The 15669-nt window shown below is 41.8% G+C and overlaps 1 protein-coding gene across 1 annotated transcript in view; it reads right to left on the bottom strand.

Annotated features, from left to right (window-relative positions):
* Window positions 1-556: 556 nt before the first annotated feature.
* The window catches only part of cdk19 (cyclin-dependent kinase 19), a 47288-nt gene continuing 32175 nt past the window's right edge, over window positions 557-15669 (bottom strand). Inside the window, exons 5-13 of the mRNA XM_047574555.1 lie at window positions 12805-12862; window positions 11941-12072; window positions 10675-10818; window positions 10396-10465; window positions 10229-10301; window positions 9003-9100; window positions 8767-8845; window positions 5794-6039; window positions 557-1622 (exon numbers count right to left, since the gene is read on the bottom strand). Of these exons, the coding sequence (XP_047430511.1) occupies window positions 1497-1622; window positions 5794-6039; window positions 8767-8845; window positions 9003-9100; window positions 10229-10301; window positions 10396-10465; window positions 10675-10818; window positions 11941-12072; window positions 12805-12862 (1026 nt within the window). The 3' untranslated portion in view covers window positions 557-1496. The remainder of the gene's footprint in view (window positions 1623-5793; window positions 6040-8766; window positions 8846-9002; window positions 9101-10228; window positions 10302-10395; window positions 10466-10674; window positions 10819-11940; window positions 12073-12804; window positions 12863-15669) is intronic.

The following is a 15669-nucleotide window of genomic DNA, read 5'->3' as shown; positions in this document are numbered from 1 at the left end:
TAATCTTTTTTTGTTTTTTTTAACTGTAACTTGTGTCTTTGTGGCATGTATTAAAGAACACAACCATTGACTCTAAATGTGCCAAAGTCTTTAACAAATGTCTTCTCAGTGACCAGGGGGGTGGGCCGGGGGGACAGAGAAAGTGGGAGTGTTTGTGCGACAAAACTCACCCCACGTTTGTTCCAGCTCTTTGCAGATCGGTTCAGTGCGGTTCTAGTAAGTCAAAGGATAAACAACATGCAAAAAAAAACATACTGTACATACACACGCGCTCACACACACACACACTCTAAGGGCAACAGCGATAACAATTGACAACACTTAAAAAAAAAACTATCTGACATCAGGCAGTAACAGTCTGGAGAAGCATATGTTGGGAGGGGCGTCCTGTTAGCTGCCCTTTGCGGTTGCACGCACGTTCGTGTTCAGAAACCTCGAAAGTTTGGAGGGTCCACAAGAAGACGGGTGTCTGAGTCAAGTGTCCACCAGCGGCTCCTGGACGATTAAACTCTCTGGAGCTGCCGGCCACAAACGAGACGTGAAAACGACGCCGAAACAAAGCTCACTTGTCAAAATGTTTCTCACGAATAAAAGTGGTAAGAGTGATCAGAATATACAGAAGGTAGCCGTAAAAAGACGACTGCTTTTCTTCATTTTCAAATCCAAATCCAGACAGACGGGTCGACTGTAAATGTAGAAACCTCAGAAGTTTACTTTGAATATTTCCCTGCAATTTAGTCAGCTAAAGAGCTGGCGGATTTTTTTTTTTTGTGTAGAAACATGTGACTGTTAAATTTTTTCTTGTTTTTAAAAGGATGGGGTCAGCTCAGACGTTTGCTCATTTTCTTTTGATTATCCGAGACGACAGAAACAAGCATGTCCTCCTGTGTTTCCTCTCATCCGACCGTTTCCACATATAACAATATTTATAATGACATCAACTATCAAGGTAAACTTGAAAAGTCTAGCGAACAAGCAAGAGAAAAAAAAATCAAATAGAAAAAGGTGCTATATAATATACATATATGAACACAGCTGCGATTTTCCCTCTTGAGGAAGGTTGTGTTTGTAAGTGCCATGGTTGTGAGTCTGAGTGTTGACGCCTTCACATCTACCTCACGTCGTTGTCTTTCAAAAAGTTTCTCCAGCCCAATGAGGCAGAACTTGTTTTCTTGGTGGATTATATATATATATATATATATGTATTTATATATATTTATATATTTTTTGGTTCCTATGTTTGTTTGCCTTCATAATACAATGCAGAAGGCTGTCATGTAAAAAGATGAAAGGTGAAGACAGGTTGAAGAGGCTGAATTGGAATGACGTGCTGTAAAGGCGGGGATCCGAACAGGAAGAGGGAGTCGAGGGAGTACGGTGACGTCGGTTGAGGCCAGCCAGGGTCAGGTGAAGACGAGGAGGAGGAGGAGGAGGAGGAGGAGGAGGAGGAGGAGGAGGACTTGACTCCTCTGCTGGTTCAGGAGTGACTGGGAGCCTCAGTAACGGTGGGTCTGGTGGGAGTACTGGGAGCTCTGCTGGGATGACGACGAGTATCCCATGGTGCTCTGGGGCTGAGTGGAACCTTGGACGTTGCTTTGGTAACCAAGGCGAGAGCCTGTGTGCTGTGGATGGATAGAGGGAGAGGGAAAGAGAGAGAGAGAGATCACTTGTTTTCAGAAGGAGTTCAACCAGTTTATGTGCAGCAGCTTCATTTCCATGGGTAGTGCTAATAAGCCTGTAAAAGTATTTCAGTCCTAATATTCTGCATATGTTCCCCATTTGATACTACTTTGGTAATTAAGAAAACAGAGACAGTGCCATCTGTGTGTTTCATTCTGGCTTTAAGGAGAAAAGTAAAGATTAGACCCCAAGCACACACACAAAAAAAACCTTAAAGAAGAACAAAATGAATGTTGTGGAAGGACCTGAAGCTAGCAGTTCATGCAAAGTTACCAGAAACTTTCCGTTGGTGCAAAACGGGGTCACGTCAGATACTGAAAACAAGGCTTCTCATACTTTTGCAACTCAAAGATATGTACAAATAATTTACTTCCTTGAATAAAAAGGAATATATGTGCAATATTCGTGTTTCCTGCATTCTCTTTGTTAACTTTCAGGACTTACTCAACAAAGTACTATGAAAAAACTTGCTGCATATCGGGCTAAATGTGCTAAATACTAAAATAGATTAAATTAAAACATTATTCCTTTCTGTGAATGATGTGGTGAAATAATATAAATGTTGCAAATAGTTATTTTAGAGTGAACAACAGACAGATGGTATATTGTAAAACACGGTGGCCCTACATGAATACAGTGTTGAATGACTCCCATGGTACACATGACAGGGTGATGAGAGTTGTGATCGATGACCTGCACTGTTCAAAACAACCACTAGGAGCTCATTTGTGTGGTTTTTGTGAAGTGGTATCATTTTTTTTATATTTATACCACTGGTGTGATGAAAGAGGGTACTATGAGAGAGGTACTATGGTAATAAGTCAGACCAGTGTTTACCCCGTGTTTCTGTCCACAGCTGCTTTAAAATAATGTAAATTCATGTTTATACAAGCTACCCCCTCTGTTAAGTTTACATCTCAAGTTTACTGTTTATATTTCAGTTAATTTCATTTTATTTTATGTCATTTTTTTCTCATCCTCTACTGTAGTACAATACATTTCCCTGTGACAAATTAAATCTTGTTAAAATCTCTCGTCTTATTTATTCTTATAGTTTTTGTCTCTCCTACAGATGCTCTTGCACAGTGAGAGAATTTTATCTTCTTTGATTTGTTGTTACTGAACAACTGAAGGTACTGAAAACTTCCACCGTTTCCAAAGTATTAATCAAATTGCTCGTGTGAAGTTAAGCTCAGGGAAACGTGGAACAGAGACACTGCATACCAGTGGTCAAGAAGACTAACAGGACCTGCATGCCTAGCTTTAAAAGACACAACTTAGACGGAGCTAAACCGGTTTCATGTCATACCAAGCTGGGCAAACCCACTTCTGGAATTGAAAGTACAGTAACTTGGCACACCGCATACGTCCCACTACCTCCATGTCCTCAGCGCATCTGTGGGTCATGTGAAAAGCTTTAAAACGACTCTGATTTCAACTTTGTGATGACACAGTTATCAGATAATACAATACACTGCACAGTACAGGCTAACAGGCTTGAAATTGGTTCGGGAAGATGATAAGAAGCCTGTTACCTTAAGTGAACTCATTTCATGTTTACAACACACAGTACGGGTCACGTGTGCTACCCCGCTGCTGTCTGTGTAGGAGAATGACTGGAGAGCGGTGCAGGCTGGGATATGTATTGATGAGGGGAAAAGTGGGAGGCTGGCAGTGACAGCAGTGTTGGATAGCTAGCCTCTCTCCTGGTATGTCACTCCACTCCACTGGTTTATTTTTACATCTGCTGAGGCCTGACAGCTACCAGCTGTCTCCCCTGCAGCCTCCGTCCCGGCTATATATGTCTGTAGGTGGTGTACTTACACAATAGTGTCACCTCCATGTGGCCTTGCTGATACGGAGGCAGGAGAGGTCAAAGCAGTCACTCGGATGGCACTGTTCTCTGTGCAGTAATTACACAGGATCTTCCTGCCCTTGCAGCTGAACATTTTGGACAACCCTGAACAAATGACTGGACATGTGTCGCTGAGTTTATGTAAATGGCGTGAATAATGCGTTGTTGTCTTTTACTGCTGTGTTTTCTTCTCTTCATTTCAAAGGTCAACTTAATATGTCAGGAGCCCAAACTTCTGCACACAGATCCTTTTCTTCAGACCCTCAGGAATCTCTGTTCTCTCTTTGGCCCTGTGATAACAATAAAACAGGCGCCCAAGCAATAAAAAAACAAACACAAAAAAAAAAAAAAAAAAAAAAACAACAGCTCACAGGCACTGCAGCACTGCAATGATTTGATAGCAGCTCTGTCAGCAGGCAGGGCTTTGTGGAATGTACAATCCTTATCAGTTAGACAACAGGCTGTTGTTGTCTGGTGACTACGGGGATTGTGCACATATACGTCCTTCACTGTGTTGTGAAGGTTTTTAAAGAGCTAATGATAGCACCAGCAGGGCAGGGACGTCAACTGATCTCACTCAATAGCTGGATTAATGAGATTACAGACAGGAAATGTGACGTATCATACTTTATCATAAACACACAGCAAATGACTAATTATTAATTACTACTATATTCTAAATTATTTGTTTTCCTTTCTTTCTACTCAAAAAACGTTGATGCAGATTATTACGTTTTTTAGTACATAATTTATAATTTATCTAAATCTTAAATTGTGTTAACTGAAAATTCATGTGTTATTGAGTTTGTTTATTTTCATTTAGACCAATATGTTAAATAAAATTAAGTCATCAACTCATTATAATGTATACACAATTTTTTTCTTGATTTTGAGCTATACTCACTAACCTCATGAATCATTTTTTAGAGTATTTACGTATTTATTGAGACATTTAAGGCTTTTACGCGGGGAGAGAAGTGGGATAACACGTGACATATGCTAACAGCCAGACTCAAATAGGGATGCTGTTAGAAAGCTGGATATGGATTAAAGACATAGCTGGTCCTGCACGTGTTCATAACCGTCTCTGAATCCCACGCCGTGATATGGGGGTGTGAAAAGGTCACTTCCACACCACTGCACACTTGATGGATTGTCAGTTTCAGAAGTAAGTGACCAACTTCTATTCTCATACAATACATGTGTCCTATCTAAGTAGGACGCTTTGATCTTCCACTGTTGTGCATGTTAAATGTCAAACAGACTTCACAAACTGGCGGCTACAGTTCACTGGTCCACTGGTTACATTTGTTTTTTTGTTGTTGTTTTGGAGCTTAGCCAGATTCAATTCTTTCAAGAATATGAATGTGAACATGAATATGAACACGCCATTAGGATCCAGCAACTGATAGAGAGAAATACAAAATATAATAGAGGGGCACAACTGGACTGTCCCACAACCTCAACTCCATGGTGCTCTTCTGTTCACCACCATAAATCCTGACCAGATTGTTCCTGGAGCATAATCCGTTTCCCAATGGAGCGAACTTTCCCACACAAAACCTTTGAGGGCAAGAAGACAGGCTGACCTCCAGGCTAGCGTGCTCACGCTTAACTGCTGCTTCCTGCTGGACTACAGGATATGACTGGAATGACCTATTCATTTTATTTGAAGTGAGTGAATTAGTCTTGATACCTTTAGACAGCCCTAACCTGCAACCTTGGGGCACAGACGTATATGTTTACAAGTACTTTTAATTAGAAGCTGCTTAGACTTAGATGTTAGTGGTTATGTATTGTCTAGGACTATTTTTAGCTGTGAATTAAACCACATTTTCCAGTTCGGTGACTGTAGCAGCAGCAGGATGGTGTACGTTGGATCAACTCAAAATAAAGTACACACAGCACGTTAGGTAATGGTAACAAAGGAATAAAGTTACCACTCTGTGTTTGTGTGCTTCAGCAAAAGAGTCAAGCAGCAGACTAAGTCTGTCCAGACTCATATAATACAGTGTAAGCAGTGAAGACCTTGAAGCCTCTTTCAAGTAGAACACGTGTTCAAGTGTTATCGCAGATCAGTATCACTGTAAAGTTGACCTTTTGGATAGAAAGTGGTATCATGTCATTTTATTCTGTTCTGCATTTCTAGGAAATCGTTGGCAAACATTGCGTATTGTGTCGTCTCAGTGACCTTTGCTTTGATTACCTCCTCCCTGAGTTCACTTGGTTCTCTTTAGCCGCGGTAAACTCCTACTGACCTGGTACTCTGACTGCAGCACCCCAGTGCCTGAGGAGGCCCCGGAGGGCCCGATCCGAGGCTTCTTGTTAGGGGGTCCCTGGTCCTGACCGTGCTGCAAACCCCCGCCGCCAGTGGCCCCTGTGGCTCCAGCAGTGCCGTTGGTTTGAGCTGAGCTCTGTTGGGAGGGGGCCTGCTGGGCTGCTGTCTGCTGCTGGTTCTGGGCCTGAGTCTGGCCTGTCGTCTGCTGGTGCTGCTGGGTCTGGTTCTGCAGAAAGACACGCAACACAACCCACAATAAGCCTGGGCTTCTCCATATGACTGAAGCAAAGGAGCCCAAAAGATTCTCATGATTTCTGGGTTAAACTCAATAAAACTGATTTGCTTTATATAGTAAAAAATGAATGAATAGCAGTGATAGAGTAAAAGTAGCAGTGCCCAGACTTTATTGACGGTAGCTGCAGTAGAGTCAGCATGAAAGGCCACATTGGTTATGTAATGTCTTTAGTACAGGTGAGTTACTTTAATTGGTTTTACACACGCGCAGAATTAAAGCACCCATATAAAATGGTGGATGTAAATGGGATTCCTCAGGGTATTTACCTGCAACTTGTGTGCATAACAGCCACACAGCAGAGGAGGAGCTTGGGATTGCATAGGCACAGCAAATAAAGATACTCAGTATGAGTGGACTGTGTGTAATTCCACCCCGGTCGCATGTTAAAACCTGCAGCAACAGGGCGTACATCTTACCTCATTTAAAAAAAAAAAAAAAAAATTATATCATGTGTCATGGTCGAGTTTTGTAAAGATATTTTCTTTTCCTGCTTTTGTATGGTTGTTTGTAACGGCATAAAACCAAACTACACAAAACCAGCACCCTGACACGGCTCAGTCACCGGTCTGAAGCACCACATGCAGATCATTTATTGCTTTCTAGGCAGCAGCTGCTTGTCTGATTTGTGGCTGCAGATTCTCAGAAGCGGCGTGAAGACATCTATCCGTGTCTCGGTGCTCGCTTTCCCCTTGGATTGCACAAGAGCGACCTGTCTTTTTAAACCATGGCTATGCTTTGGCAGAGGCTGCGCTTTTTCAGCTGCTTGTAAAGCACAGGGAGATACGACGAGACATACACAAAAGTCAGCCTCTTGCTACACTTCGTTACTCCATGCACTGTGTCCCTGCCTCTGGCAAAGTCACAGCTGAATTCCAGTAGTGATTTATTGCCCTGTAAAAATAACGGGGATGGGGGGAAATACTGCTGATTCCGATGGGCTGCAGATTTCTAAGAACCAGTCCTACTGTGACATCACACTGATAAGGACATAACTGAATATGCTCTTTTATGGTTCCAATGTAAAAGTGTCCACAGACTTCTGGTACACTGAGATGATCAAACCATCATCTAAAAACAGAGTTTTATGGAAATGATAGTCTGAATGTAAGATCAGGGGACAATTAGCACACACTTACACTTATAATAATAAACTGTAATAAACTGTGATACCACCATTTTATGGCATTTATGCCAAGAACTTATGTTTATGTTTTGATCTAGAGATCGACCGATATGGATTTCTTAGGGCCGATACAATGTCAGTTTATTTACATCAGCCTTGGCCAATACATGCTGCCGATGTTTCTGAACTGATACTTAGAGCCGATACAGCTTTTTCTCCCTTCATTTACGCGATAAAAATTAACATTAATAACAAACTTTACAAGTCTCAATTTAAGCAAGAACATTTATTGTACTAAAAGAATATTTAAAAAGAGGTGGAGCACAAGCATTTTCCAGCTTCCAGCTGCACACACTCTGCTAGTGAGGAGGGCCAATGTATGGGCTGCACAGGCCCATAGCAACACCAGCCCCACAGGGCTGCCCGTGGATGCGTCTGTCTGTAAATCTTGCCGGACCGCCAGTAAAACCAGTAAATAAAAAGATTTAAAAAAGGCGAGCAGAACTGGACCCTCATGTTCTCCTAGCCTGTGTTTTTCTTCTCACTGTGACTTGATCACCACACAACGGTACTTCATTCTTAAGTTATTTATGTAAGCATGTCACTACCTGACAGTGGACATTTAAGCACTTTGATGGATGCTTTCAGGAAATGTGTGATGATGATCTCTTGATACACGAGAGCTCTAGAATGCAGCCTTGAGATTCAGACTTCCATTCCCTGCCTTCATTTTCATGTCACCTTCACGCGGGTAAAGGTTTGAGTCTTGTATGGGAATCACGTTACTGTGTTGACAAAATCTGCAGGACTATTTGAAATGAGGACATGATAAAATGAATAACTATATGATTGCATGAATGCCAGGGTAGGTGTTCTGTATGACTGCTGTCACGAAAGGTGGAAACTTTGGACTAAGTAGGCAAAGAGAACCTACGTAAACAAATGAAACAGATGTATCACGGTGGTGCATTTAGCTAGTCAAGAAAGTATTAACAGTAACTTAACATTTCTGGTAACTGCTCATCTGTTCCATAGAAAATGTGGCACTGAATAAACCTGTAAACCTGGAAGTGCACTTGTTTTTGCTACTCAGGGCTATGATATATTGCCAGCTTTTCCTGAATAAAAATATACACGACCTTTGAGACTTGTATGAAAATCCACTGAGTAATACTTACACCGAAACATAAAAAATTCTGAAAGGCGCAAAACCTTTTCAGCATATTATTGTTATTATTATAGTTATTGAAAAATAGTTCATTGTATTATCCTGTTCAGGCCAATTACTAGTGGTCAAAGTGCTGCTCTTTAAATGTTCATTTTGGGTTTTTCTGCAGGTGCCATCAGCTGAAAATCAAAAATGTGATGACGCAGTGTGGTTATCTCAAAATAAATCACACTCTCCAGTCAGTCACAATCAAGTCCAGTTTTCTGAAAGCTGCTAAGAAGGAGGCGCTAAATGGAGCATCTGAGTGTGATTCTGAATTGTATTCCCAACCTGTGACTTCTGTCTGTGAGTAATACAGGACAATTACCTTTTCAGTCTTCTCCTCCGGCTCATCTTCATTGAGAAACTCTCGCTTTGGGTAGGGGATCTGACATCCAGCAAACACACTAGAGAAAACCAGATCAAATCAGAGGTTAAACAGTTTCTGCATCGATGCCCCTGTGGCTCCACTCCTATTTAAGAACAGAAATCACTGGAAGCCAATGTTTGTTCGGCTGGACGGAGAGAAGAGAAATCCTCTTGCAAAAGTTTACTGAGGCTCACTCTGTGGTTGGTAAAGGATCCTCAAGGAAGTACGGGTCCTGCAGCGCCTGCTCTGATGTGATTCTTTTGGTGGGGTCCATCGTGAGGAGTTTCTGGAGCTGAAAGCAGAAAACACACAGTGCTGCATGATTAGCTGCAGTCAGAAACTCTAGAGCTCTTTATTAAGATGACCAATTCACACAAATAATTAAATTATTCCAGTGTCCCCTTGAAATGTTGCGCCACATCCACCCTCTGAGCTTGGGGGTGGGAAGGCAACAATCAATGCGCCCCGAGGCATCGCACACCTCAAGCCCATTTCATCCGTTTTCAAACCGACGGGAGCTTTTTCACAAATTTCTCGATTTGTCTTCCAGCCCTGATGGGAAACATGTGTCTCGTTTAAAGCTGCGGTGTAAACAAGTTCACCAAGTTAATCTTAGAGCTGGGCAAGAGAGATCTGTATTTAAACGCGCCACCACTAACTCATCCATCTTTACATGGATCACATTAGATCACATATCCACAGGCTGCATATCTATGAAACTATGCTAGTTCCCTGGTGACCACATGTTTACTCTGTCAAGTCTCACATACTTCAGGGTTGAGTCATAAAGCAACACAACAGGAGTCTTGTTGCTTTGTCAAATGTACCTTAGGACCCAACAACCTTTTAAAAAGTCTTCCGTAAAATCTGAAAACAAACATTGGTGTCAGATTTCTGCAGATAATCTTTCAGTGTTTAGTGTCATTTATCGCCATTTATCGCGTCACTACGTAGACTGTTACGCCCTCTGCGATGACATCACTAACACTAGTTGGCAACTGGCCAGCTGTGTTGAGTTTCACTCCACCCCTCTCACAATGGTGAATGAAAGTGAGCGGCTCATGTTGGAGTTGAGATGATTAAAAGCTCAGGTTTTTTCCTTAATACGGAACATCGAAAACTTGTCCGGACACTTTTTTTTAGGCCAGTCACAGCTGCTGCGGTCTGTGACACCGCGTTGGTGCACGCCAAACCGTCCCCATCAATGTGCCGCGGTTATAAAAATGATGGCCGTGTTTTTGTATTACTGATCGTGTTATGGGATGTCAGTCACATGACTTAAAGCGAAACTCACGGAGTCAATAATTCAATTTAGGCTGGAGGAAGTTTAGGGAAAAGGACAGATCCTAATGTTATGATTATAGTGAGGCCCTCGAAATGCAATTATCGCTGCCGTATCTACTGATGTGATGAGACTTACCAACAGGAAAACCTTGCTGTCCGGTTTGACTTTATGCTTCTCCATGTATTTGATTAAGCTGCTGTTTGCATACCTGTTAGGTGAAAAAAAAAACACAACACCACCACGTTTAATAATCTGTTTACGCGTCTCTGTCTCTCGGTCGTCTCATCACAGCGTGCACTCACGTTGTCCTTCTGAAGTCTTTCTGCAACGTGGGGTACTCTGGCATCTTCCTAATGTCTTCCCAGTCTTTATCTGCGCAATACAAACACACACACACCCAAGTCCACAAACTGACGAGAAGAAATAAGCCATCACATCTGTGTCCAACTCTTAGCTATCAGTGAGCTTGTTGAATCTTCATTGGAGTAAGGGTCGCCTGAAATGTATTCAGAAACCTGGAGGCAAATGCAGCTGTGGCTTTGCCTGTGTGTATTTGCAGTGTTTGCGTATTGTGTGCAGACCTGCAGGGAAACCCATGACGCTGAATATCCTGTCCAGCTGGTCGTGGTGGAAGGGGTTACTGGTCTTGATGTCTTCCTGGCGACAGTGAAAGATGGGCTCCGACGTTAGCAGCTCCGCGAAGATGCAGCCAATTGCCCAAATATCTGATGCACACACACAGACACACACACAGAACTTGGTCCGAGTGTTCTTGAGTTACATTTTGCTATGTTGCATTAGTCCTCCTGAATGTCTAAAGCTTTTTTTTCCCAACAATATCTTTATTGAACTTTTATAATTTAGAAAACACAACAAAAGGCCAACAAAGTGTCGTAATGAGACAGTGTGTTAACATAAAGTGTAGATCCTTAAAGGATTTGGACGTCTGGCTTCTTGGCTAATTTAGGGAATTAGCCAAGAAGCTCATTCCCTAAAACACGTAATACCTGGCGTACTCGCACTTTTCCACATTAAAGCTATTGTCCTCTTTGCTTCCCTTAGGAATATGTTTAAATATTATTTCATGACATTTTAGATTATACACATGTGGGTAGAGTCTGGGTTATGTCTAAAGCTTTTTACTGTATCATTACCAACACACACAAAAGGAAGAACCAATTCAAAACTAGTGGCCTCTATTGTTAAATGTTATCTTTACTGTTGCTATTTTCTTGATGCTACTTTACAAAGTGATATGAATTTACAGGCAGCACACAGTTTAGCTTAGCACAATTTAGCAAAAAGTCTAACTGCTAGTGAACGGATAGTCCTGCACATACAGTAAATATCATGAAACTGTGAATTTATCCAGATTAAAGGCTTATACGTATAACCAGCCGATCTTAGGTTTAGTGGACAGATATGACGATGGCATATGTTATTATGTTAATGACCACAGTGCGTCTGTGCCGGCCTCTAAGGGGACTCTAAGGGCGGATGGAGACGCACTCCTGGGTGTTGGAGTTTCCATCCGTCCCTCAGCGGACAAGACAACAGCCTGCGACATGATCCATGCCACTGTTGCTATGCAACTGACAAACAACTGGATCACCTTGGACTGTTTTGCCAACTTCTTCTGTACATTTGTTCATAATTCTAATTAAGTACATATTTTGATTACACTGTTTTCTGTTTTATCTTACTAGATACTACTTACTTTTTATTATTTTATTTTAACCTAATCTTATTTTATTTACTTTACTTTACTGTTACTTTTTTAGTTGATGAACATTTTCCCCTCTGCCAGAAAAACAGGTCTAACCTCTTCGCATGTGACCCAGACTTACCAATAGCTTTGGTGTAGTGCCGGGCCCCCAGCAGCAGCTCAGGGGCCCTGTACCAGAAGGTCACCACCACAGGGTCAAGGTCCGCCAGCGGCTTGAGGGGAGAGTTGAAAAGTCTGGCAAAACCCATGTCGGCTACAGAGGGTGTGTAGAGAAGAGAACTGCAGTTAGTAAATGGATATTTAAGGAATGAAAGTGGGCCCTGGTCCAAAGTCTCAGTTAGCACCTCAAAACATCTAGTTAGAAAGATCTAATTTGTAATATGAAGATATATTAGTAAAGGACTTAGTTTCTTGTGGAGTAGCAAATCTGCAAGAGTTTTCCATTCAATTACACAGTGTAAAAATACCAGGATCATTTGTACTATTATTTCACAAGTGCAAGACTGTTTAAGTGTAAATAATTTAAGTTAAAGCAAACACAGAGCTTAGTTTTCTAGACTAAACTACACTAAAGGACATGGACAGTTTGGTTGCTTTATGGAGTGTAGATTGGAAAATACAAATTTGAAATCGCTCTGGGGAGTTAGGGTTATTCAGTCCAGTGAATCCTCACCGGCACCAGTTGTAAAGAGTCTGGACAATAACTGGGTACTATAACTGGGAGCACAGGGTTTAAAAATAGACTCCAGCTCTGCAGCGTTACCCTTCAACAGTCCTCTGGCCAGCTGGCTTATGTAACACCACTGATCTGAGCTCCCCGTCAACCTCTCAGAGAGCAGGTTAAACGCTGCAGCTACTCAACACTCAGACAAGCCAATAGTCTCATTGATCCGTTACTATGTAGATAAAAAGGGCCTGCTGGTCGTATGCATTAACAATTTGCATGAGCCACGCAGTTTACAGCAGGTTTTTATAGTCTACTTACCAATTTTAACTCTTCCTCGTTCAGGACCTTCCCCCATCACCAGGATGTTAGCTGGTTTCTGTGGGACACAGAGGGAGAAATATTAGACGTAGTATCATTTGGCAGTAATAGTGTATAGACGTCTACGACAGGAGCAAAATGGGACAACACATACGTCTGTCTGTCAAGACATTATGTGAGGACACGTAAAACTCATCACACCACACGCGAGAATAGGCTCGACACTCGAGCACCTGGCTGCGTTCATCTGGTTTTGCGTGTGAAACTGGTGCCACACTAAAATTAGCCTGCGTCAGGAAACATTGTGTTCGTCCACCAACCTAAAAGACAATCACGCAGTAGCTTTGAAAAGGGGTCTGATCTCATACACCAATCAGCCACAACATCATGACCAACTGGTCATAATCACTGATGAAGAGAATAACTAATTTTATTTGGTTTTCTTGAGCTTGTCAGTGGGTGAGACATGTGAGGCAGCAGGTGAATGTTAGATGAATGATGTTAGAAACAGGAAAAACAGGCCAGAGGAAGGATTTGAGCAACTTTGACAAGAGCTGACATGAAGAGAAATGCGATGGCCTGACAACTGCAGTGGTCTTGTGGGCTTTCTCTGGTCTGCAGCTATCAGAACTTATCAAAAGACGCCCAAAGAAGGCAAAGTGGTGAACAACGTATCTTGTTTCAGTTCGGGTTCACAGTGCAAACGAGACAATGACCTGACATGCCCTCAACACTACGTTCTTGTAAATACTTTAGTGTTTGGTCATATCTTTGCGTGAGAAAATGGATTTCAGGGAATGAGGAAATAACCAAATCCAAAGCACCGTCAGCATGTGGTTATTTGCATTTAAGCATGTATGCTGTGTAAAAGACTACTTTTGTGTATTTATTATGTGAACATGATAGCAATAGGAGGGGATATTTTACAGATTCTGTTCTATATCTATGCTTCCAATTACTTTGGTACTATAGGTATGGGCCTCTGGCTACTTGAATAGTTGATTATATTTCAATATTTACTCTTTTTTAAGCTCAAGTTTGTCCTCCACTGACTTGTAAATGCTATCTGGTTCATTTGCATCGAAAATGCTCGACCAGCTCGCCTTTAATGTTGTTGCAAATTGGGTTAATCAGATTGTGTTAGCGGAAAACAACTGTCTCCAAACGGTCAGAGTAGAGTCAAACTTTCGTTTTAAACACAGGTGTATGATGCATTATTGCAAGTATGAAACTGTGGTTTGTGTTTTTCCGTAGTGGAAAAGAAAAGTGTAGCATGAGACTGTCACACAGGGGTCACACATTAGAAAGGACATGTTTTCAAGTTAAACCTTTTCAAAATAATCAATAATGACACCACCTACAATTACATGTGAAGCTGTATGAAACCTACAGACACACATTTGATTAGTTGGAAAATGTGACTAGATGCACGTTTCTGAAGCTTAAAGCTGCCGCCTCATGCGATAGAATGCAGCATCTGCTTGTTGTCAAACAGTCGCTCCAATCTGCCTGGGTGTCTGTGTGGATGTGAACTCTCTAGCTTGGTGGACTCAGATCTGCCTGGGAAACCTGTCTTGTTGCTATAGAAACAGTACTAATAATGAGGTCTATTGTTCAAGCTCACAAAACAACACGCCACGATCGGCAACCACAAAGAAAAGCGTCTCTCAAAAGGCGCGAGCTGTTCAGACCCACCAGCTCTTCTTTCAAATTCGGTAGAGGCCTGATTAAATTAATATACCCGGCCTGAGCATATTCATTTTGGCTGTTTGAAAGACAGTCATTACCCCTTGAATGTTCTGTAAATGACCTGATTGAGAGTCAGTGCATCTTTAAAATTCAACATGACCAACACAACAGAAGACCAAAGAAGACCAAATTAAAGATAAGGTGCAGAGTATGTGTTTAATATATGTAGTGCACACCCAAACATTGACACTTCCTCATGTATTCATCCAGGGAAATTAATCATTTACAGTTGGTCTGTGCCATAAATGGATCAAGAGCCTGGGGAAAATAAACACTGTCCCACTGACGACCCGTAAAGCTAATCCTTGGGGACATGGCCCTCTTTTGCAAACCCATCTACATCTTTGTCTCAAAAACTGGGCCAGTTTAGGAAACCGAGACACACCAACACAACAGAACACTGACAGAAAGGCAGTCCTACAGAAGGTTGCAGATAGTATCAAGGCAACAATCTTTACCTATGTATATCAATACATATCACCTGTACACCTGTATTTCCTCAAGAGACTTTCATTATTACACAGGATAAGATGTTACAATATTGTGCCAAGATCCCAGGCAAAACACATTTAGAAGCCCAGTCCATCTGAAACCCGACCAGCAGGCTAGCAGTCTGTATATATCTTGATACATGCTACCTCACTATACATTATTTGTTGCCTGCCTGCCACTATGGAATAGTATGCAAGTTTAACTGCAGTACATGTAGTTTGGGTGAAACTCACAGACTGGGTTTTGGTTTATTTTGCTGCCGTTTGCTGGTGGCGTGAAAGCAAAATAGAGCAATCACAAGACTGTGTGACATTTAAGCATGAATTCAGAGGCTAAATATTAAGGGGTTGACTTGTGTAAGCCTGCAAACATCTAGAATTATGGCTGCTGTGTTTCTCAGAGTACAAAACGTCTAGTTCTGCTGTCGCGCTGATAACCACAAGCAGCTCTTTGCTGAATAGTGATTCACTGGTTTGTAGGAAGTCCCGACCTAATCACTGTGGTTACACTGGTCAACATTTATTAAAAGCTTAAGAACACACAATGGAAAACAACACTTGCTATACACAAAAGAAGCAAAACAGAAATAAGGCATCAAATGTTATGGGAAACTGCCCACTGAAT

This window comes from Mugil cephalus, chromosome 21, assembly GCF_022458985.1.
Source record: "Mugil cephalus isolate CIBA_MC_2020 chromosome 21, CIBA_Mcephalus_1.1, whole genome shotgun sequence".
Taxonomy (NCBI): domain Eukaryota; kingdom Metazoa; phylum Chordata; class Actinopteri; order Mugiliformes; family Mugilidae; genus Mugil; species Mugil cephalus.
The sequence above is the reverse complement of the archived record's forward strand: the minus strand, read 5'-3'. Positions and strand labels throughout refer to the sequence as shown.